General features: G+C 39.9%; 1 protein-coding gene across 2 annotated transcripts in view; it reads right to left on the bottom strand.

The window, feature by feature from the left end:
* KIDINS220 (kinase D interacting substrate 220) overlaps positions 1-25,794 on the bottom strand; it is a 404,332-nt gene that overhangs the window by 240,466 nt on the left and 138,072 nt on the right. For both annotated transcript variants that reach the window (XM_053709711.1, XM_053709712.1), the window contains exons 15-18: positions 21,487-21,652; positions 20,602-20,753; positions 15,952-16,241; positions 768-908 (exon numbers count right to left, since the gene is read on the bottom strand). In XM_053709711.1, the coding sequence (XP_053565686.1) occupies positions 768-908; positions 15,952-16,241; positions 20,602-20,753; positions 21,487-21,652 (749 nt within the window). The remainder of the gene's footprint in view (positions 1-767; positions 909-15,951; positions 16,242-20,601; positions 20,754-21,486; positions 21,653-25,794) is intronic.

The following is a 25,794-nucleotide window of genomic DNA, read 5'->3' as shown; positions in this document are numbered from 1 at the left end:
ACCAAGAAAAAAGTTTAGATGCCTTCTTTTTTAAATAAAGATAGCAAGAGAACGAAGAAAGATTGATAATAGGAGTAAATTAGAAAGTTGCTTAAAATTGCATGCTCTATCTGAATCACAAAAGAAAAAATGTGGGTTTAGTGTTCCTTTAAGTGCTGCTGCCCTTCATACCTAAAAGGATAAGGCACTTACCTGAGATCCAGTTGAAGGACAGATGCTGCTACGTAGGTGTGACAGGCACTTCGCTCCCTGTCATGGACCTGTAGAAAAAGAAAGAACAGAGTAACTAACTCTGGTTTTCTGCAAAGGGGTTGCAAAATGTTAAAAGTAAAGCAAAGACTACCTCGCCGCCTTTTAACTGCTTAAAAGTCACCACTACTCTTACTAAAGAGATTGACATGACACAGCTAGACCCCAATCCATGCTTGCAGGGAAGAGTACCCATAAAAGGATTAATATCTTCAGACACTAACTTCGCACAACGTCCATTGACAGAGGCAAAGAGAATGACTGGGGATTATGGGTAAGGGAAGTTACACTTAACAGCTTTGCTGGGGTGCTTTTTGCCTCCTCCTGCTGGCCAGGAGTTGAATATCCCACTAGTTATTGGAATGACGTTGTCGACTCTCCATGTCTTAGGAAAGAAATAACCCTTTGCCCATCACTTTAACAGCCCCTCACTAAGCCACTGAGTCTAATTCTGTAGAAAAGAGTAGAAATCAGATATTGTAAATAATGGGTGCAAATAATAGAAGAGAGATAAGTACCGTGTCAAGCATATGAAGAACCTTATCTTGTTCACAAGCATCAAGGCCGTCAATGATCACAACCAGTCGTGTTTGGTTCTGTGTGAAGCTATCTATAGTCTTTGCCATTTTAGCCATCAGCTCCACTTCACACTTCAGCACCTAGGAATTGGTACAACAAGAATTATGTGTTAAATTAGATTATTACAGTTTCCATAAGCCATTCATATAACATTACTTTATGATTAACATTCTTAATATGTTTTCAAAATGACACTGTTAGTTACATAACCCTAATGAACTAGTAGTGGATCTAGTAGCGCATTGTTCCTCAGGAACTGACTTTTAACAACACAGTTATTTTCAAGCAACAGTGCAATTATAAAAAGCCCTAACACATAACAGCATTTTATTGTGGTACTTACGTTCTTTAAATTTAGCCTTTTAACTTGTGTGATAAACACCTTTTTTTGATAGAACTACCAACCAACACATTCTGGAGGCTTTTTGAGACGGGAAGGTCAGGAGGGCTTGTAGCCAGTGGACAATCACTGTTTTGTAGGAGGGGTCACAAATGGAGGGACAGGGGCACTTGTGTGGATCAAGGCATGTTGTTGGTGGAGCCAGGGCAATTTCTAGAAATCTAGACATTTGCTCTGACAAGGTAATCTGCAGAAGGGACAGCAGGCGGACCTCCCAACCCACAAAAATTCTGCAATATCCAGGACATCTGAGAGATACGCTATCAGTAGTTTAGAGGTTACAGATCACACAAGTCACACATTATTACCATAAAAACAGTGTGCCAGATTACAAGTGGCGCACTATTTAGCGCTTACGCTCACACGTAAACACCGCTGGAAGTCAACTTTTAACACGCAGGGTTAGCCTGCATATTACAAGTTGAAAGTAAATTGTTTGTGAAAGAATGAAACCCAATGTAGGCTAACTTCAGGACTTTGGATATCATGACCACGTTAACACATTCACCTCATAGACTTTAATGGAGCACGCTTTTAAAAATTAAAAAACTAACACTTATCGCTTGCTCACTAACCAGACACTCCGTTAGGACTTACAGCACTAAACCCAAAGGTAGTTATTAATAGTTTACATTTCCAATGTTCTTCACATAGAAAATGTTTTTTGTTTTTAAATAAAGATTTCTGATTATTTGTAATATATCCCAATGTAAATCCGCCCTCTTGGGGTCAACCACCCGGTTGTTCCGTGTAAGTATAATAGCTCCAACAGAAACAGAGACAAACCAGGATTTTTCAAATGAAAAAGTCAAATTTATTGACGTTTCGGGGAATAAAACTCCCCTTCCTCAGAACATCCAGTGTACACACAAAACCGTGCTGAAATACAGTGAAATAACAAACAGTTACCTCCTTCTTCCTGTTCAAAAAAAACGCCAAACATACATTATTTCAGATACAGTTTAACGTGAACTCGGAAGTTAACAACCTTCACTTCCGGTGTTAATATATATCTTAATACTCATTCAAAAATATACAGAATTATACAAAAAGCTAAAATTCTTATTCCCTTATACGGGTTATCATCATGTTTATAAATCCATCAGTGTTAGATATAACATGGTATTGTGCCCAGACATATCGCGTAATTTCTATCACCTATGTGATAACGTGCCATCAATCTCTCATATCTGGAAAACCGGAAGTTATGTCACTTCCGGTTCCGGTCTTGCCGGAAATACGTCATATATGACGTCACTTTCATAGTGTTTATATTGCAAACATACACGTGCTTACTAGTGTTAAGGATCTCTCAAGCATCATGTCTATACCTAGATGATGTACATCCAGAAAAACAGGAAGCTAAAAAATACAGAACAAACTCGTGAAAAACATGACGTGAAAGACATATATTAAATGGCAAAAACAATATAGTGAAAACTCAATTCAATTAAAACAGAGGATGGGCTACAGCATAAGATATCCTAGTTCATATATACAAATATACTAGTGGCAAAAGGTCTAATGGACATATCTCATAAAGCAATATGGTGTAGGCAAAACAAAAATCGATTAGAATACCACACTTGTTACATTTTTACATTGTTACCACTTAGGACATAACAGTACCCCAACATGGGGCATGGTGCAGTCAATTATCAACAGTGTGTACTAGCGTCATTAGTAGAGAAATGGAACCACTTGACAAGGTCTAGGGGGTAATCAAGAAGATCACGAGATCTACAAGTAATCCACGTCATCCCTTAATGTTACCAACAACTATAGTGTGGGGTAATATCCCGTCAAAAGGCGGAAGGCCACCCCCACCCAGTCCCCATCCACAACCTGAAGGTGTCTCATTCTACAATGACACATGACTACACTGCATTATGACAATGCTCCAAAATCAGGTAAAGAATTAAGTCCCTTGGGGTGTATGGTCTCAAATCGAAACATCCATTCTGCTTCTTTTCTTAAAAGCAGCTTGTTCCTATCCCCACCACGGGGCAATTTAGGGATGTGGTCAATGAGAATTACTTTGATGGCAGATACTGGATGCTTTGCTACCAACCAGTGACGTGCCACAGGTTGGTCGGATTCCCCTTTCTTTATGGCCAGTCTAATTGCGGCTCGATGGTTAGCCATTCTTTCACGGATAGTTCCTTGCGTCTTTCCTAAATAATGTAGGCCACATGGACAAATTATCATGTACACAACATGTGTCGTGGTACACGTAATAGGATGGTTGATGGTGTATTTTTGATTGCCATGCGGATGGTTGAACTTCTTAGTGGCTATCATAGCATTAAATGTTGTGCAATTAGGGCACCGAAAGCATCCCTTACGTGTGATCTTTCAATCTTCATCTGTATAGCATTTAATGGGGTCTGAAATGACCAACAGATCTGAGATTGGTATTGCGTCTATATCCAACTATAGAGCGTGTGTCCTTAGCAAATTTCAGTTTCGGATCTGAGAGTAGAATATGCCAATGCTCTCTAATGGATTGTCCAACTTTGGAAGTATTAGGGGCATAAGTTGTTGTGAAGATAATATTGTTCTCAGAGTTTGGCTGCTTAATTTTCTTATGTAGTAGTGTTTCTTGTGTGGCGTCCTTGATTTGTTCTTTAACTGCTTCAAGGACAGTGGGTGAGTACCTCTTACAACCGGCCCAGAGGCAGAATTTTTTTCCACTGTCTGCAATGGGATTCTTTTAGTGAAAATTTTTCGTAAGGTCATTTTTAAATGAAACTTAATTTATATTTGGCAGTTACATTAAAGCACCATCTCAATTGAAACATGTTGATTAACTGTAGAATAAAGTTTTATAATATATTGAGGGAGTTTAAAATTTCAATGTAAAAATAGCTGCAGAGAAAATGTAAAATGTCTCTTAAAGGACCAGTCAACACATTAGATTTGCATAATCAACAAATGCAAGATAACAAGACAATGCAATAGCACTTAGTCTGAACTTCAAATGAGTAGTAGATTTTTTTATAACAAATTTCAAACTTATGTATATTTCCACTCCCCTTGTACCATGTGATAGCAATCAGCCAATCACAAATGCATATACGTATAGTCTGTGAATTCTTGCACATGCTCAGTAGGATCTGGTGACTCAAAAAGTGTAAATATTAAAGACTGTGCACATTTTTTTTAATGTAAGTAAATTGGAAAGTTGTTTAAAATTACATGCTGTATCTGAATCATGAAAATTTAATTTAACCTGAGTTTCCCTTTAAATACATTTGTTTCCCCTGCTCTTGGTCTAATATCACATAATAATAATAAGGTAAAAAATTTGTAATAAAAAAGGTGCATTGCTTATAAAAATGAAGACCAGGAAAGGCTTGGTAGGGTTGTAAAAATCCATGAGAGCCAGTCCTGCTGCATATTTGACTGTCCTCTTACAATAATGCTTTTCTCTGGTTGGACTGCTATGGAAAATTTACACAGCACAACCAGAAAACAGCCTGATGCAGAGCAGTGCTGTCCTGTTCTTTCTGCAGACATGCTGCATTTTCTACGATGACATCTCAGCATGTTCTGCCTTGGGGACAGCCGGTAGCACAATATGTTGATTTTTTGCTACAACCGGTTGTACATGACAATAGAGCATTCCTACTGGATTCCAGTGAATTATTAAGACTTTTGAAAGAGGTCAAAATAGAGGAGAATGATTTACTTGTAGTATTAGACGTTAATAGTCTTTATACTATTATTCCCCATCAGGTAGGTCTGTATACCATGAATCAAAGGGGAATCCGACCAATCAGTGGCACGTCACTGGTTGGTAGCAAAGCATCCAGTATCTGCCATCAAAGTAATTCTCATTGACCACATCCCCAAATTGCCCCGTGGTGGGGATAGGAACAAGCTGCTTCTAAGAAGAGAAGCAGAATGAATGTTTCGATTGGAGACCATACACCCCAATGGACTTAATTCTTTACCTGATTTTGGAGCATTGTCATAATGCAGTGTAATCATGTGTCATTGTAGAATGGGACACCTTCAGGTTGCGGATGGGGACTGGCCTTCCGCCTTTTGACGGGATATTACCCCACACCATAGTTGTTGGTAACATTAAGAGATGGTGTGGATTACTTGTAGTTCTCGTGATCTCCTTGATTACCCCCTAGACCTTGTCAAGTGGTTCCATTTCTCTACTGACGACGTTAGTATACACTGTTGATAATTGACTGCACCATGTCACATTTTTCACGAGTTTGTTCTGTATTTTTTAGCTACCTGTTTTTCTGGATGGACATCATCTAGGTATAGACATGATGCTTGAGAGATCCTTAACACTAGTAAGCACGTGTACGTTTGCAATATAAACACTACGGAAGTGACGTCATATATGACGTATTTCTAGCAAGAACGGAACCGGTTTCCCGGATATGAGAGATTGATAGCACGTTATCACATAGGTAATAGAAATGACACGATATGTCTGGGCACAATACAATGTTATATCAAACACTGATGGAAATATAAACATGATGATAACCCGTATAAGGGAATAAGAATTTTGGCTTTTTGTATAATTCTGTATTTTTTTTGACTGAGTATAGATATATATTAACACCGGAAGTGAAGGTTAACAACTTCCGAGTTCACTTTAAACTGTACCGGAAATCATGTATGTTTGGCGCTTTTTTTGAACAGGAAGAAGGAGGTAACCGTTTGTTATTTCACTGTATTTCAGCACGGTTTTGTGTGTACACTGGTTGTTCAGAGGAAGGGGAGGTTTATTCCCCGAAACGTCAATAAATTTGACTTTTTCATTTGAAAAATCCTGGTTTGTCTCTGTTTCTGTTGGAGCTATTATACTTACACGGAACAACCGGGTGGTTGACCCCAGGAGGGTTCTCCCTTGTAAACCTCATTCCCCAAGGTTCACTTGGAGTGGATGCCAGAGGATTGGCAGGGCACCTTCCTTGAACCCCCCCAGGCAGAGGGAAAAAAATAGTGTAGATGGGGGAATTACAGTACATCAGGCTTTACCTACAGCCGCTTGGGTAATGTCAGGACCACCCATTTTTCTGACTTTACCCGTAACTTATAGATTATATATATATATATACACACACGTGTATATATATATATATATATATTATTTTTTTTAAACAAATATATACTCAAACACCTTGTCATATACTTAACTCTTATAAAACATTTTTAATATGTATATGCAAAAATTTTATCAGCTAATGTAAATATAAGTGTAACACTTTCTTTTAATGTATTTATGTTGTGTTTTGTGCCCCCCCCTTTCTTTTTTTAATTCTTTATGCTAGGTCTTCAGTCGCGCAAAACTAACGCGCACTAATTTAGTTTGCACTCAAGTGAATGCATTTACTTTCAAACTGTAATTAGCTCACAAGGTAGCGTAGTTGCGATATTGCTTATCATAACCCACGCTAATAATAGTGTGCCATTTGTAATCTAGCCCAGTATGTCTTCTTAAGATGTCTCACAGATTTGTTATTTCTAACTCTGAGAGCATACTCCAGTAAATATTGAGTTTTCTAGTATCACTGTACTAGCAGATATTATATATATATATATATATATATATATATATATAACAGGCATTGGGTAACTTGCACTCTTTTGTAGCAAATACTGGCAAAACCATTACTCTGGTATAATTCTTTGAAATGTTTAATAAATATTCCATATCAAGAAGAAAGGAAATTTATGCTTACCTGATAAATTTATTTCTTTTACGATATGACGAGTCCATGGATTTCATCCTTACTTATGGAATTACGCCTCCTGTTTAGCAGGAAGTGGCAAAGAGCACCACAGCAGAGCTGTATATATAGCTCCTCCCTTCCCTCCCACTCCAGTCAATCGACCAAAGTTAGGAAGAGAAAGGAAAAGCCAAAGGTGCAGAGGTGACTGAAGTATAACAAAAATAAGTACATACCTGTCTTAGAAATGACAGGGTGGGCCGTGGACTTGTCATATCGTAAAAGAAATAAATTTATCAGGTAATCATAAATTTCCTTTTCTTTTACAAGATATGACAAATCCACGGATTTCATACTTACTTATGAGATACAATACAAAAGCTATAGCACACGGATGAAAGGGAGGAACAAGACAGGAACCTAAACGGAAGGCACCACTGCTTGAAGAACCTTTCTCCCAAAAACAGCCTCAGAAGAAGCAAAAGTATCAAATTTGTAAAATTTGTAAAAAGTGTGAAGAGATGACCAAGTTGCAGCCTTGCAAATCTGTTCAACAGAAGCAACTTTTTAAATGCCCATGAAGAAGCCACAGCCCTAGTGGAATGAGCCGTAATTCTTTCAGGAGGCTGCTGGCCAGCAGTCTCATATGCCAGACGGATGATACTCTTCAGCCAAAAAGAAAGAGGTAGCTGTAGCTTTCTGGCCCCTACGCTTTCCAGCAAAAACAATAAATAAAGAAGATGATTGACGAATTTCTTTAGTCGCCTGTAAGTAAAACTTCAGGCAACGGACCACGTCCAAGTTATGCAACAAACGCTGCTTCTTAGAAGAAGGATTAGGACACAATGAAGGAACAACAATTTCATGAATAATATTCTTATTAGAAACAACCTTAGGGAGAAACCCAGGTTTGGTACGTAAAACCACCTTATCAGAATGGAAAATAAGATAAGGAGAGTCACATTGTAACGCTGAAAGCTCAGAAACAATATGAGCAGAAGAAATAGCAACCAAAAATAAAACCTTCCAAGATAACAACTTAATATCTATGGAATGCATGGGCTCAAACGGAACCCCTTGAAGAACATTAAGAACTAAATTCAAACTCCAGGGTGGAGCAATTGGTCTAAACACAGGCTTGATTTTAGTCAGAGCCTGACAAAAAGACTGAACGTCTGGAACATCTGCCAAACGCTTGTGTAGTAAAATTGACAAAGCAGAAATTTGTCCCTTTAAGGAACTTGCTGATAACCCTTTCTCCAATCCTTCTTGGAGAAAGGACAAAATCCTGGGAATCCTAACTCTACTCTATGAGTAGCCCTTGGATCCGCACCAATAAAGATATTTACTCCATACCTTATGGTAGATCTTTCTAGTGACAGGCTTACGTGCCTGAATCAAAGTATCACTGACCGAATCAGAGAACCCCCGCTTAGATAAAATCAAGCATTCAATCCCCAAGCAGTCAGCTGCAGAGAAACTAAATTTGGATGATGGAAGGGTCCTTGAATGAGAAGATCCTGCCTCAATGGAAGCTTCCACGGCGGCAGAGAGGACATGTTCACCAGATTGGCATACCAAGTCCTGCGAGGCCACGCAAGCGCGATTAGAATTACCGAAGCCCTCTCCTGTTTGATCCGTGCAATCACCTGGGGAAGGAGAGCAAACGGTTGAAACACATAAGCTAGGTTGAACGACCAAGGCATCTATCAGTTCGGCCTGAGGATCCCTTTACCTGGATCCGTATCTTGGGAGCTTGGCATTCTGACGAGACGCCATCAGATCCAATTTCCGGTCTGCCCCATCTGAGAATCAGGGTGGCAAAGACCTCCGGATGGAGTTCCCATTCCCCCGGATGAAACTTCTGTCTGCTTAAAAAGTCCACTTCCCAGTTGTCCACTCCTGCGATGTAGATTGCTGACAAATAACAAGAGTGAGCCTCCGCCCACCAAATTATCTTGGATACTTCTGTCATCGCTAAGGAACTTCTCGTTCCTCCCTGATGATTGATGTAAGCCACAGTTGTAATGTTGTCCGACTGAAATCGGATGAATTTGGACGAAGCCAACTGAGGCCAAGCCTGAAGCACATTGAATATTGCTCTCAATTCCAGAATATTGATTGGAAGTGGAGACTCCGATCGAGTCCACACCCCCTGAGTCTTCAGGGAATTCCAGACCGCACCCCAGCCTAGAAGACTGGCGTCCGTTGTCACTATAACCCAAGAGGGTCTGCGGAAGCACGTCCCTTGGGACATATGATCCGGCGACAACCACCAAAGAAGAGAGTCTCTGGTCTCCTGATCCAGATTTATCTGAGGAGATAAATTTGCATCTCCTCCATTCCACTGCCCGAGCATGCACAGTTGTAGTGGTCTGAGATGAAAGCGAGCAAACGGAATGATGTCCATTGCTGCCACCATCAATCTAATCACCTCCATGCACTGAGCCACTGATGGCCGAGGATTGGACTGAAGGGCTAGGCATTTATTCAGAATCTTTGACTTTCTGAACTCTGTCAGGAAAATTTTCATGGATATAGAATCTATTAGAGTTCCCAAGAAGGGAACCCTTGTCTGTGGAATTAGTGAACTCTTTTCTAGATTCACCTTCCACCCGTGAGTCCTCAGAAAGGACAGAACCATGTCTGTATGAGATTTTGTCAGATGGTAAGACGACGCCTGGATCAGAATATCGTCCAGATAAGGCGCAACTGCAATGCCCCGCGGCCTGAGAACCGCTAGAAGGGACCCTAGAACCTTCGTGAAGATCCTGGGTGCTGTGGCCAACCCAAAGGGAAGAGCCACAAACTGAAAATGTTTGTCCAGGAAGGCAAACCTTAGGAACTGGTGATGATCCTTGTGGATAGGAATATGAAGATATGCATCCTTCAAGTCCACGGTAGTCACATATTGACCCTCCTGGATCAATGGCAGAATTGTTCGAATAGTCTCCATCTTGAAGGATGGGACTCTAAGAAACTTGTTTAGACTTTTTGATCTAAAATAGGTCGAAATGTGCCCTCTTTTTTGGGGACCACGAAAAGATTTGAGTAAAACCCATACCCCTGTTCCAGTATTGGAACGGGACGAATTACTCCCATAGTAGAGAGGTCTTTTACACAACGTAAGAACGCCTCTCTTTTTATCTGGTCTACAGACAATCGTGAAAGAAGAAACCTCCCCCTTGGGAGAAAATTTTTGAATTCCAGTCGATACCCTTGGGACACAATTTCCAGTGTCCAGGGGTCCTGAACATCTCTTACCCAAGCCTGGGCAAAGAGAGAAAGTCTGCCCCCTACTAGATCCGGTCCCGGATCAGGGGCCGCCCCTTCATGCTGTCTTGGTAGCAGCAGCGGGCTTCTTGGGTTGTTTACCCTTATTCCAAGCCTGGTTGGGTCTCCAGACGGACTTGGCCTGAGCAAAATTCCCTTCCTGTTTAGCAGAAGCAGACGAAGAAGAGGGGACTCCTTTGAAGTTCCGAAAGGAACAAAAGTTATTTTGTTTACCCCTCAGTTTAGCTGTTCTATCCTGAGGTAGGAGATGACCCTTACCTCCCGCAATGTCAGAAATGTTTTCTGTCAAGTCAGGCACGAATAGGGTTTTTCCTTTGAAAGGAATAGCCAAAAGCTTTGACTTAGATGACACATCAGCAGACCAAGATTTTAACCATAACGCTCTACACGCTAAAATGGCAAATCTGAAAGGCGGCATCCGTAATAAAAGAATTAGCCAGCTTAAGAGCCTTAATTCTATCTAAAATTTCCTCTAAATGTGTCTCAGTCTTAAGAGACTCTTCTAAGGCTTCCAACCAAGAAGGTCGCCGCTGTGGTAACTGGTACAATGCAGGCCGTCGGTTGTAAAAGAAAACAGAATTTATGTTTACCTGATAAATTACTTTCTCCAACGGTGTGTCCGGTCCACGGCGTCATCCTTACTTGTGGGATATTCTCTTCCCCAACAGGAAATGGCAAAGAGCCCAGCAAAGCTGGTCACATGATCCCTCCTAGGCTCCGCCTACCCCAGTCATTCGACCGACGTTAAGGAGGAATATTTGCATAGGAGAAACCATATGGTACCGTGGTGACTGTAGTTAAGAAAATAAATTATCAGACCTGATTAAAAAAACCAGGGCGGGCCGTGGACCGGACACACCGTTGGAGAAAGTAATTTATCAGGTAAACATAAATTCTGTTTTCTCCAACATAGGTGTGTCCGGTCCACGGCGTCATCCTTACTTGTGGGAACCAATACCAAAGCTTTAGGACACGGATGAAGGGAGGGAGCAAATCAGGTCACCTAAATGGAAGGCACCACGGCTTGCAAAACCTTTCTCCCAAAAATAGCCTCAGAAGAAGCAAAAGTATCAAACTTGTAAAATTTGGTAAAAGTGTGCAGTGAAGACCAAGTCGCTGCCCTACATATCTGATCAACAGAAGCCTCGTTCTTGAAGGCCCATGTGGAAGCCACAGCCCTAGTGGAATGAGCTGTGATTCTTTCGGGAGGCTGCCGTCCGGCAGTCTCGTAAGCCAATCTGATGATGCTTTTAATCCAAAAAGAAAGAGAGGTAGAAGTTGCTTTTTGACCTCTCCTTTTACCGGAATAAACAACAAACAAGGAAGATGTTTGTCTAAAATCCTTTGTAGCATCTAAATAGAATTTTAGAGCGCGAACAACATCCAAATTGTGCAACAATCGTTCCTTCTTTGAAACTGGTTTCGGACACAGAGAAGGTACGATAATCTCCTGGTTAATGTTTTTGTTAGAAACAACTTTTGGAAGAAAACCAGGTTTAGTACGTAAAACCACCTTATCTGCATGGAACACCAGATAAGGAGGAGAACACTGCAGAGCAGATAATTCTGAAACTCTTCTAGCAGAAGAAATTGCAACTAAAAACAAAACTTTCCAAGATAATAACTTAATATCAACGGAATGTAAGGGTTCAAACGGAACCCCTTGCTTTATTACTGCAATTGCGAAAAAACATGAAGGAATTGTTCAAAATTCACCAAATTTTCACCACAGTCTCTTAAAGCCTTAAAAGTATTGCACACCAAATTTGGAAGCTTTAACCCTTAAAATAACGGAACCGGAGCCGTTTTGAACTTTAACCCCTTTACAGTCCCTGGTATCTGCTTTGCTGAGACCCAACCAAGCCCAAAGGGGAATACGATACCAAATGACGCCTTCAGAAAGCCTTTTCTAAGTATCAGAGCTCCTCTCACATGCGACTGCATGCCATGCCTCTCAAAAACAAGTGCGCCACACCGGCGCGAAAATGAGGCTCTGCCTATGCTTTGGGAAAGCCCCTAAGAATAAGGTGTCTAAAACAGTGCCTGCCGATATTATTATATCAAAATACCCAGATAAAATGATTCCTCAAGGCTAAATATGTGTTAATAATGAATCGATTTAGCCCAGAAAAAGTCTACAGTCTTAATAAGCCCTTGTGAAGCCCTTATTTACGATCGTAATAAACATGGCTTACCGGATCCCATAGGGAAAATGACAGCTTCCAGCATTACATCGTCTTGTTAGAATGTGTCATACCTCAAGCAGCAAGAGACTGCTCACTGTTCCCCCAACTGAAGTTAATTGCTCTCAACAGTCCTGTGTGGAACAGCCATGGATTTTAGTGACGGTTGCTAAAATCATTTTCCTCATACAAACAGAAATCTTCATCTCTTTTCTGTTTCTGAGTAAATAGTACATGCCAGCACTATTTCAAAATAACAAACTCTTGATTGAATAATAAAAACTACAGTTAAACACTAAAAAACTCTAAGCCATCTCCGTGGAGATGTTGCCTGTACAACGGCAAAGAGAATGACTGGGGTAGGCGGAGCCTAGGAGGGATCATGTGACCAGCTTTGCTGGGCTCTTTGCCATTTCCTGTTGGGGAAGAGAATATCCCACAAGTAAGGATGACGCCGTGGACCGGACACACCTATGTTGGAGAAAACCCTGATGAATAACTTTTTTAGAAGACCCTCCAATTTCTTATCCATAGGGTCTTCGAAAGTACAACTGTCCTCAATAGGAATAGTTGTACCCTTAGCCAGGGTAGATATAGCTCCCTCCACCTTAGGGATTGTTTGCCAAGAGTCCCGAACAGTGTCAGATATGGGATACATTTTCTTAAAATTAGGAGAAGGTGAGAACGGGATACCCGGTCTTTCCCATTCCTGCGTAATAATTTCCGAGATTCTCTTAGGAACCGGAAAAACATCAGAGTAAGTAGGCACCTCTAAGTATTTGTCCATCTTACACAATTTCTCTGGTGGTACCACAATAGAGTCAGTCATCCAGAGTCGCTAAAACCGCCCGAAGTAACAGGCGGAGGTGTTCAAGCTTAAATCTAAAGGACATGACGTCCGAGTCCGTCTGAGGTAACACATTTCCCGAATCGGAAAGTTCCCCCTCAGACAGAAGTTCCCTGACCCCCAATTCAGATCCCTGTGAGGGTACATCGGAAATAGCCAACAAAGCATCAGAGGTTGCAGGATTCGGATTGGATTCTGTCCTGCTGCGTTTGCCCTGTAACACTGGCAACTTAGATAAAACCTCTGTAAGGGTAGATGACATAACTGCAGCCATATCCTGCAGAGTAAATGAAGTAGACGCGATTGAAGAACCCGGCGTCGCTTGGGTGGGCGTTAAAGGTTGTGACGCTTGGGGCGAAAGTAGCGGCATACCCTGATTGTCATCAGACTGAGAATCATCCTTAGACACACTTTTCTTAAAGAAAATCTGCTCTTTACATTGTAAGGCCTTTTCAGTACATGAGGGACAAAAAGTAAGAGGGGGTTCCACAATGGCATCTAAACACATAGAACAAGTAGTTTCCTCAAGTTCAGACATGTTAAACAGACTAGCAATAGCAATAATAGTCGTTCTTTACTTGATATATTGAGCTCTGAAGTCAAAACATATACTCAAAAGCTTTGACTAAAAGCGTACTGCGCCTTTAAATAATAAAAGCGCAACAATTTTTCTGTTATTAGTCAAAACAACATTTGCTGCAATTAAAAATGCCCTTATGTGCACCACTTGTTAGGTTATGTTATATATCAAGTTATATCAATTTTATCAGTTTTATTAATTTATATCAATTTAGGCCCCTGCAGCTCGCCACAGCTCTGCTGCGCCGCCTACCTGCCCCCAGAACACACTGAATAAACGTTCTCAAGTCTCTCTGTACCCTACGAGTACAAAACTGAGCTAGGCCCCACTGGATCCTCAGAACCTCGCTGCCAATCCGGAAAACACACTGTGTGGCTGAGCGCGCGAAAATAGGCCCCGCCCACCGTGGGTGTAACTCTTAGCCTTACCGAGACCCGCATGGGTAGATAAAAAAAAGAAAAACATGTCGGTCCTCCAACTATACTAAAGCCATGTGCCCCTCTTATACACACTCAACGCAATAAAGCGCATCACAGTGAATATTGTCTCCTGCCAAGCCACTTATAACCGCCAGCAACCGCATCTCCCAGCGTCAGCCCATACAATAAATTTAAAGTGAAACACACTATTAAATAAGTAAAATAAAAGGGAATTCCAGATACACCGTTTCTCCTACAGTGCATACTGATTACCCCTCCCAGTTAGGAAATAATGTCAGCCTGTTCTGATGTATCAAGTCTCCCCAGAAACAAAATACTGAACATACCTCAATGTTGCTTGTAGCATGACACCGTTCTCCACACTGAAGATTTTTCTTTACACTACCTTCAGCTGCTCTGTGGGAACCAGCATGGATCTTAGATAACGTTTGCTAAGATCATCAACATCAGGGCAGAAAAATAAAATGTCTCCACTCCTCTTTGGAAGTTATAGACTGACGATTTCTCCCTGAGAAAATTAGTACTCACTGGCACCATTTTTAAAATAAAAAACTTCTTGATTGAAGAATCTAAAATAACACCTCACTTTACCTCTTCCTATCACTAACACAGTCAAAGAGAATGACTGGAGTGGGAGGGAAGGGAGGAGCTATATATACAGCTCTGCTGTGGTGCTCTTTGCCACTTCCTGCTAAACAGGAGGCATAATCCCATAAGTAAGGATGAAATCCGTGGACTCGTCATATTTTGTAAAAGAAAATGGGTTTTGGAATTTACTGATTTAAGCAGCTTTGCAAATTAGTTCTAATTTGCTTTATTCTTTTGGTATCCTTTGTTGAAGGAGAATCAATGCACTACTGGGAACTAGCAGAACACATCTAGTGAGCCAAAGGCAAGAGGCATACATGTGTAGCCACTAATAAACAGCTAGTTCCCAGTAGCCTACCATGGTATGCTTTTTTTAAAAAAAAAGAATACCAAGAGAAGGAAGAAATTAGATAATTTAATTAAATTGGAAAGTTGTTTAAAATTGCATGCTTTATTGGAATCATGAAAGTTTAAATGTAACTTTCCCGTTAAGGAACTTATGTATAAAATAAATCATATAAAAACTAACACTAGACCTTTGTTCACCGAAATAAAGAGCAAAGGTGGCCAAGTAAATACATGAGAGCAGTCCATTTGTGATTATATCTTACAAAGTATATAATTCCCAGCATCAGAGTGTATAATATTTTTTACTAGCCAGTTTGCAAATAACAGAATTTAAAATACTTATTAAGAAAATCACAACTGGGTGATCTAGGTTTATATTCTCTTATAGTTAGTGAACTTAGGCATTTCAAAAATGTATTGAAACTTACACAGATGATAAAACGAATAAAAACTTTTATTATGGAAATGGCAGTGTTGGGGAGAAGGATTCCGAATTAATCTCTTTCTCTTTGGATGTTTTGTAATAAACCTATATACCAAGAGAGGATACTCATGTCTTTCTCATCTGCTGGAATTAGCTGAAAACAAGTAGAACACTACAACCATATTCCACACACAGAAAAATGTAATATAAAAAGAAAACACAATACATAAGGTATTATTAATATAATAGCAAGTGTGTTCTACTTAATTGCACTCTCATTCCTTTACATAAATATTAATAATAGGTCTTTTTACCTTCATAAAACCCTCACTCTTCAGCTTGTGTAGTTTAGAAGCTGCGCTATGCAGTCTTTTCCTCTGGGAGTTCAAAATGGAATCCATTACTTGCCACCATGTGCGGCAGTTCAAGACCAACACTAGTCCCACCACACAAGCCACAGCTATCAGGATGGCATTCACCGTCATATTTTTTGGATCCACTTTAAAGATAGCCAGTAAAATTACACCCGCAAAGATGCAGGACATAATGAATATAAATATAACGAATGAGGGGAGACAGCAAGTCTTCTTCCATTTCTTTTTTCCTAAAACAAATGAAGAGAAATAGGCATTTGTCACATAGAATTTCACATGCATATGCAACTGTACAAGAACAAGTTTATAGATATGTCTAAAAGTTTATAGTAGATAAGCACATTACATAATCTATAAAATGAATCTATTTAGTACACAGTTCACAGTCTCAGAAACATTATTTCAAGTATCTTTAAAATTCCTTCAGAGAATACAATTTTAAACAACTTTCCAATTTACTTATATTATTTAATTTGCTTCATTCTCTTGTTATCATTTGCTGAAAGGTTTATCTAGGCAAGCTCAAGAGCAGCAGATAACCTAGGTTCTAGCTGTTGATTGGTGGCTGCAAATATATATTGATTGTGATTGGCTCACCCATGTGTTAGAAACCAGTAGTGCATTGCTGCTCCTTCAACAAATGATACCAAGAGAATTAAACAGATTAGATAATAGAAGCAAAGTAGAAAGTTGTTTAAAATTGTATTCTCTATCTGAATCATGAAAGAAAAAAGTTTTGGATTTCATGTCCCTTTAAATCCGTCTTAGAGAAAGATTGGTTCTCACTGATCTTTTTACTCAGCCATCTCTTACCTTCAGAGGACATTTTTTCACTATATTATCATGAGCTTCCTGCTACTGTGTACTGTAACATTCCAGAATGTTCAATGTTTGTAAGAAAAACAAATACATAAAATTGGGTACAACCCAAACCAATTAAACAGAGTAGCTCTCAACTTTGCATCTGCTTAAAAAAATAAATAAAGTTTCAATATTTAGCTATCTAATGCTATATAATGACTACAGGAAACTTACATAACCTATATGGTCAACTGGCGATGCAAGGAGCACATGCAGCCCTTTGCGCTAGTTTTTGTGGCCCCATGGAAAAAAGCACAAAAACGTGTGCTTCTGGTTGGCAACAATTCACAAATGCCCTCTGGAGGGGAGAACAGCCATAGGGTATCCTACAACCTTAAATAAATGTGTTCCTGTGCACTTTTAGAAAATATTGTTTGTGTGTTTAATAGCTATACATTTATTTGCATCTCTAGAATAAGCAGCCCCCGTACATTAGGATCTACTGTATGTATAGCCTTAGATTTTACTTATTCAGTGTATTATTGTTCACAACTCAGATTTCACATTCTACAGTACATTTTTTTTACATGTGATTTGCGGACCGCAATATTAATTACGTTTTTACAACTCTTTAATTTAACCCATTCTTTGCTTACTTCACTTTTACCAATCCCTCATCCCCTGTCACTCTCTTTTTATCCTCTGTCTTACCTTTCAATGTAACTTGTTTAACTTAAAAACATACCTTAAAACATGCTGTATCCGGCTTCCTCCAATCGTTGCGTGCCCCCATTGGCCTCCAGCTCGTGGGGCACACAAAGATTGGAGGAAGTCAAATTCATCATCGACATGTAAAATACAGAAGGAGAAGCGGGCGGAGGATTGGTGGTCTGTTTACCATAACAAAAAGGTAAGTATTTTTTTTTTTTAAAAAACTTGTTTGTAAAGATTAATTAAAGTGCCCCTGTTTTTAAGAGTATTTTTTATACTGGGCTTTAATTCCATAAACTTTACAATCAATTGAAGTATGGAAACTTTCAGTATAGGTGGGGATACTACAGGCTTAATCAGCTATTTCAAATGCAGAAATAAGGGTAAAGAAGCTACTTATAAACAATTTAATACACTCCAGCAGGTAAAATGGATCATTGGGAACTAATTAATGAGAACAAAAAAAATATATATTAATAATATGTGAAGCGTGACAAAAAGATAATATTTTCTAAAGTTCATGGAAAAAAATGCTGCTTAACTTATTTAGTTGTTTTAACAGACAGCACATTTAAAAAAAATATTTGAAACTATCCTGTGACTATAGAGATATGAATGCAAGTATAAGGTCAACCAAGCAAGGGTGAGTAAGATGGTCAAGTCTAGAATGACTCCAGAGATATGGGGAAATTGAACATTACACCTTGCAGCTGCAATATTTATTCTAGACAGCCAAAGCCTGTAGGATGTTGCAGTAACTAAGTGAGAAACTATATTTTGATGGGATATAACAACAAAAAGACACATCCCTAGGAACTGCAAACAAGAAACTTTGTGAAAACTCTAGGAGCTGGGGTTAAACTGAAGGGAAGAGCCACAAACCTATTACAAACGTAAAGTGAAGAAATGTATAGGAATGTTAAGATAAGCATCAATGAGATCAATGAACATCATATGCTGAATTAGTCCTATAGCAGCAGGGACAACGAGGCTGTATTTTTAAGAAGGGACGTTTTATTAGCTTGTCAATAGTTTAGAAATCTAGGGCAAGATGAAACTGGCATTCATTTTTTATTACCAATACATCTCTGTTCCCAACCAGGGGAATTAGAGGGAGAACATGGTCCAGCAACATGTCTCTAGGTTTAACTTGAACAGAATCATGAAGTTTTTGACTGCCATGAGGATCTCTGTGAGGAATTGGAGTGGGGTTCTAGAGTAACTTAAAACATGGCAGCTCTCTCCTAAAGGACGAGTTGGTTCTGTGCTGTCATTGCTACAGGAGCATAAACGGAAAAGTGTGTGAACCAAAACAAAGAAGAGGGTGTAATACAAGTAAAAGTAAAGGGTTGTATAACTGCCAAGAGAAAGAAATAGAGAAGTATTTGCATGCTGTGCCAGGAAGAGTATAGGGTTGATACAGGAGAACCCAGAAAGCGCCTTCTAGTATGGAGGAATTAAAATCAGTCTTATATTGCCAATTACCTAAAGCTCTCAACAGGCTTATTCTGAGAGTTAGGAGATGAAATGGCACAATACAAATTCACACACTTGAAGTAGTCATTTATATGTCCAGGACCCAACTTTGATGAAAACACCAAATGGAGAAAACAATGCAGACTATACTCACATCACCTCTGGAAAGATGTGCCACAGAGGAAAGGAGAGAGTTAAAGGGACATAACACACTAAATACATGCTAGGTAGAATGATGCATTTAAATAAAAGATTAATCTGAGAATAACATGTAGATATATTTTTTAAAGTTTTGTTTTAGTGTCTATAAAACAATGGGAGCTGCCATGTTGTAACTTAGGACAAAATAAATAATATTATAATCAAATATATGACAAAGCTTTTTTATATATACAATTTATCATTTTATGCTACCATTCCAAAGTGTTTAACGTCCCTTTAATATGTATTATGTATCACAGGTGAAGTTCACCTTACTAAAATAGTTTAAGACTGAATCAGATCAAGAAGCAAGGGTAGTGGGTATTTGTATAGTGCTACCAAGCCTCAGACATCTGGGAGGCATTTCTACCAAATACAGTAGTCAGCTGCAAGTATACTAGCCAGTACCAATAGGATTTGACAACAGGGTGGTATAAACTGGCTATACATTCTAGAGTAAACTGATCTTATGATTGTAATTTTCAAATATAATGTTATCTATGCGTAATGAAACAACTTTGCATAATACTTTATTTATTTAGCTCTAAAATTGTGGATTTTTCAATTATCCCAGCTGGAAATGCACACTATATACTTTCCAAGGCAAAACCGGCTACATATAATTCCCTAATTGGCTTTAGCAGGTAACAAATGAAAGAAATAAATCACAAAATACTAATAAATAACAGTGACTAGCCTTGTTAAGGTGTTGGCTACAGATACAAACAACTTCAAAATAATGTACAATGTACTTTATACTAACTTTATGACCGAGGCTCGCCTAGTTGTCTGTGAACTAAAGCCCAGATTGGCTCCTCTAAATAAGGCAAATGGTTGGTGGAGTTGGACTATTGAATAATAATTGCAGTAAAAATGATGTTATTTTGTTTTTAAAATGTTAAGATGAGGCTGATGTGTTATTCTATAGCAAAACAACAGAAATGACTTGTAATTAAAAGGCGTTTACTGTTCCTTTAAGGTTTCATACACTAGATGGAACCTGCAGATATCGCATTAATTATTAAAACATCAGCACATTAATTCATAAATTCCTTTTCTCTCTAGCAATGAATCACATATGCAATTTGTGAAATGTATAGTTAATAACATAGATAAAGTAGGGGGGGGGAAAGGAGTACAAAATATATTAACATTATTATTCATTGATTTTATTATAGCAAAGGAAATCACAAGTAATGGGTATTTTGAAGCAAAGGTGTAATAATTTGTAATGGGATCAGTAACTAATCCATTGCATTATTAAAATAAAATAAAAAAAATAAAAAATATATATATATATACACATACACACATATACATACATACATACAGTATATACATACAAAACAACATTTCACTTTGCCAACAAAACATTTAAACATAACACAAAGAAAATGATACCTTGTGATTCTTCTGTTTTGAACACACGAAACAGACGGGATGCTAGAAAGCCAAACTCCCGCTCACATGCGTCAGACAGTGTCGCTATCATTTCAGCCATAGACGTCTCACCTCCTACACTAGAAAGTCTATTATAATCTGTAAACAGGAACCTTTGGGGGGAAAAAAAAAGAAGAAAAAAAACATTTAATACAAATATAACTAAACCTCTTAATATAAAGGATTGACACATTTATTTCAAGTTTAGGAGTGAAAAACACTTTATTTTGGGCTAGTCAATGGTATTTGTATGTAGCTATGTTTTTAGAACAATCCAAAGAGAAGCAAAATTCAATGAGCCATGACACCTTGGCATCATTTCTTAAAGGGACATTGTAGAGCAAAAATGACATGCTCTAATTTGTGTTACTGGCTCCTTTACCGCTGCCTCCATTTCTGGCTAACACTTTTGATTTTGACCCTTGGCAGATTATCCTGTATTGACTAACCTCCATGCTGTATGGACTAACTATTTTGGGCTTACATCAGTCCACTGACTAGTATTCTCTGGGCTTCTCTCTAAACAAAGTTTATGTAAGGATGAATTATTACCTATAAACTGGATTCCAGTTCCCTCAAACTATAAGGCACTTCGCATTTATAGGCAATAGTTTTATCTAGTCTGTACCTTAACTGAAAAAATCCCCCAAAAGTCTCTGCTTATTGGTCAAAATAACCGTATACATGTCCCCATCATCCTTTACCTCTCAAACAGTATTTGTCACTACCACTTCTACTGGCCCCTTATTAAATACTATTTACATTATGTAATACTTCTGTAAAGCAAGTAAAAAACAAAACAAATAAAACAATTATTTCCATCATTGAAGTATAAAGTTGTCTCACCTGACAGGCAGAGCTTTAGTGGTTTGCTCAGGAAGTTCTGGTGGATTTACAAACATCAGCTTTAAGAGAAGTTCAAGATATCCAATGTGTCTGGCCAACCTGGTGCTCAACACCCAAGCCCAGTTCCAACTTTCTCCCTCTTGTCTTCCACCAAAGTAGATTGCAGCTGAAGGAAAAGTGTACTTAGACATGTTATCTATTTTAAAGTGATGCTGGAGACAAAAACATAATTTATGCTTACCAGTTAAATTCCTTTACTTCCTGGCAGAGAGAGTCCACGGCTTAATTCCTTACTGTTGGGAATACAACACCTGGCCACCAGAAGGAGGCAAAGACACCCCAAGGCTTAAATATCCCTCCCACTTCCGCTATCTCCCAGTCATTCTGCCGAGGCAACAAGGAAAAGTAGGAGAAACATCAGGGTATAAAAGGTGCCAGAATATAAAAAGGGAGCTGCCCATCAAAAAAATAAATTATGGGCGGGGTTGTGGACTCTCCCTGCCAGGAAGGAAAGGAATTTTTCTGGAAAGCATAAATTATGTTTTCCTTCCATAAGGCAGGGAGAGTCCACGACTCCATTCCTTACTGTTGGGAAAACTATAGCCAAGCTCCAGAGGACACTGAATAAATAACAGGAGGGAACAGAAAAAAAGAGGCGGACCCTATTCTGAGGGCACCACAGCCTGCAAAACATTTCTCCTGAAAGCTGCTTCAGCCGAAGCAAACACATCAAACTTGTAAAATTGAGAAAAAGTGTGTAAGGAGGTGCAGGTAGCCACCTCGCTGAAGAAGGATTAGAACACAAGGAAGGAACAACAATTTCTTGATTAATGTTACGATTCGATACCATCTTAAGGAGGAACCCTAGTTTAGTGCGTAAAACCGCCTTATCAGCATAAAAAAAAAACAGATAAGGCGGATCACATTGCAAAGCAGAAATCTCAGAAACCCTGCACGCAGAGGCAATAGCCAACAAAATAAGAACCTTCCAAGATAACAATTTAATGTCAACAGTATGCATAGGTTCAAATGGAGCCTGCTGCAAAACACTAAGAACAAGATTGAGGCTCCAAAGCGGAGCCCCAGATCTAAACACGGGTCTGATCCTAGCCAGAGCCTTAACAAAGGACTGCACATCTGGAAGCTCAGCTAATCTTTTGTGCAGTAACACCTACAGGGCTGATATCTGTCCCTTCAGGGAACTAGCAGATAGGCCCTTTTCCAGTCCATCCTGGAGGAAAGCTAAAATTTTGGCAACTTTAACCTTATGCCAGGAAAAGCTACGCTCCTCACACCAGTACAAGAAAGTCCTCAACACCTTATGGTAGATGCGAGTAACTGGCTTACGAGCTTGAACCAGAGTGACGCCAACACTCTTAGAGAACCCTCTTTTGGCTAAGACTAAGCGGTCAATCTCCACGCAGTCAGCCACAGAGGATCTGGATTTTGTTGAATGAAGGGACTCTGTATCAGCAGATCTCTGTGACAAGGTAACCTCCATTGAGGAGATGAGGATATCCCCAACAGATCCGCAAACCACGTCCTTTGCGGCCACGATGGAGCAATCAGAATCACAGATGCTCGCTCCTCCTTGATACGAGCCACCACATGAGGGAGAAGCGGTAATGGAGGAAAAAGATATATGAAACTGAACCTCCATGGTACTGATAGGGCATCTATCAATTCCACCTGAGGATCCCTCGACCTCGACCCATATCTGGGTAGCTTGGTATTGACGCGGGATGCCATGAGATCTATGCATATCTCTGTAAACACCTCGGGGTGAAGATATCATTCCCCTGGGTGAAAGGATTGGCTGCTGAGAAAGTCCGTTTCCCAGTTGTCCACACCCGGAATGCGGATAGCTGACAGCGTACATTTGTGAGTCTCCACCCACTCTAGTATCTGAGATACCTCTCTCATCACCAAGGAACTTTTCGTTCCCCCTGATGGTTGATATAGGCAACCGAGGTTATATTGTCTGATTGGAATCTGATAAACAGACGAAACCAGAAGGGGCCAAAGCCTTCAAGGCATTGAAGATTGCCCTGAGTCTACAGACCTTGTGCCTTCTTGGCACCCCAAACGGAAAAGCTTGCACCTGTAGTCACAATCTCCCAGGACGGTCTCAAAAAGCACATGCCTTGGGACAGATAATCTGGACAGACCACCAGGAGAGCGAGTCTCTTGACAGGCTGTCCAGCACAATCTGTTCAGACAGATCTGAATGGTCGCCGTTCCATTGTCTCAGCATGCATAGTTGTAAGTGTCTGAGATTGAATATTGCAAAGGGAATGATGTCCATGCAGGAAACCATGAGTCTGATTACCTCCATACACTGAGCCACTGAGGGTCTCGAGGAGGCCTGGAGGGCAAGACATGCATTAGTTAGCTTGCAACATCTCTGATCTGTGAGGAATATTCTCATGGATATGGAGTCTATTATAGTCCCCAGGAAATTCACCCTTGTACTTGGAGTAAGAGAACTCTTTTCCAAGTTTATCTTCCATCCATGTGATTGAAGAAGACTGAGAAGGGACGCCAAATGTTCTTCCGCTAGACGAAAAGATGATGCCTTTACCAAGATATCGTCCAGGTAAGGGAGAGGACTGCTGACATTGCGACTTGTCAGCACGAAAGGAACGAAAATTAAAAGGTTGTCGTCCCTTAGACCGATTCTTCTTATCTTGCGGTAGGAAAGCACCTTTCCCTCCAGTAAACGTAGAGATAATGGAGTCCAGTCCTGGACCGAAAAAAAATCTTCCCCTTGAAGGGAAGAGAAAGGAGTCTGGATTTAGAAGTCATATCGGCAGACCAAGACTTCAACCAGAGAGCCCGGCGGGCTAGAACCCTAGCAATTCTCAGTGCCTTAATTCTTTCCTGAATATCCTCAAGGGGAGTCTCCACCTCAATGAGCTCCGACAGAGTGTTGCACCAGTAGGTCGCGGCTACAGCTGCTGCCAGTTGAAATAAAAACCCTGTATGTTGAAACATCTTCCTCAGAAAAGTTTAAATTTTTTTATCCATAGGCTCTCTATCCAGAGGGATAGTAGTATGCATAGCCAGCGTGTAAATAGCGCCATCCACCTTCGGGATGGATCCCTACAAATCTAATTGAGAGTCAGGGACTCGGAATCAATTTTTAAAAAACGAGGGGGAAAAAGAAGTTCCTACTCTTTCCCATTCTTTACTTATAATGCTCGCCATCTTAACTGGCCCAGGAAAAGCCAGGGGGATCTTCCTATCTTCGTAAACCCTCTCTAATTTAGGGATCTTAAGCTCCTCAGGAAGTGTAGCCTCTGAAACCTCTAGAGTAGACAGAGCCTCCTTTAATAAAAAACGCAGATGCTCAATTTTAAATCTAAAAGGAGGGTTCCTCCTCTGAAGGAGATTTATTAACTGAAGTCTCCGACTCAGAAAGTTCACCCTCTGAAGCTACAGAGTTTATCTCATCCACGGATAGCTGGGATATAGTAGCTAAATCCGACAAATATTTAGATGACTCAAGGTCAGGAGAACTATGTTTAACCTTTCTCTTGCATTTGTTAGAGCAAGGTAAGGCACTCAGGGCCACAGACACTGGCGATTGTAACTGCGCGGTAAAGTCCACTGAATGGAGCATTAATTGAGCCGCGGGGAACTGCATGTGGAGCGGGTAATGTAGAGAGGGTAGTAACTTCTCAGGACCCAGATTCCTGAGAAGTAGACGGCTCAGAAGGGCTAATATCACTGAGTATTAGCAGGCTCGTCTCCCCTTCTTAGACTTTAGAACAGTGTTTAGGGAAATGGAACAAAATTGAGCAGGCGGGCAAACCACAGCCTCCTCACAATATAAACAGAAATTATTAATCAGTACAGAAGGAGCAGAACCTTCTAATGTAGTATCAGAGTCCTCCATAGCTTTGTATATACCCACAGAAGGACAATATTAAAAAAAATGCTTTTATTTTAAAAAGGGCACCTTAATACTCCCAATGGCTGGGGCACTCACCACCTCCTAGACCCAGACAGCTAACAGTGAAAATGCTCTCCTCAGGAGATACATACCCATACAGGACTATCCAAATCTTCTGACACTTCTCCAATAGTGACAAAAGGCAAAGAATGACTGGGGGATAGGGTAGGTGGGTGAGATATTTAAGTCTTTGGTTGGGGTGTCATTGCCTCCTCCTCGTGGCCAGGTGTTGTATTCCCAACAGTAAGGAATGAAGTTGTGGACTCTCCCTACCTTATGGAAGAAAATATTTGCTATTACTAATAATACAAGGAAAGTTCTTTGCGCAATGACAAGGAGAAATATTAAATAAA

The sequence above is a fragment of the Bombina bombina genome, chromosome 4 (genome assembly GCF_027579735.1).
Source record: "Bombina bombina isolate aBomBom1 chromosome 4, aBomBom1.pri, whole genome shotgun sequence".
Taxonomy (NCBI): Eukaryota; Metazoa; Chordata; class Amphibia; order Anura; family Bombinatoridae; genus Bombina; species Bombina bombina.
This window is presented reverse-complemented; position numbering and strand designations above follow the sequence as displayed.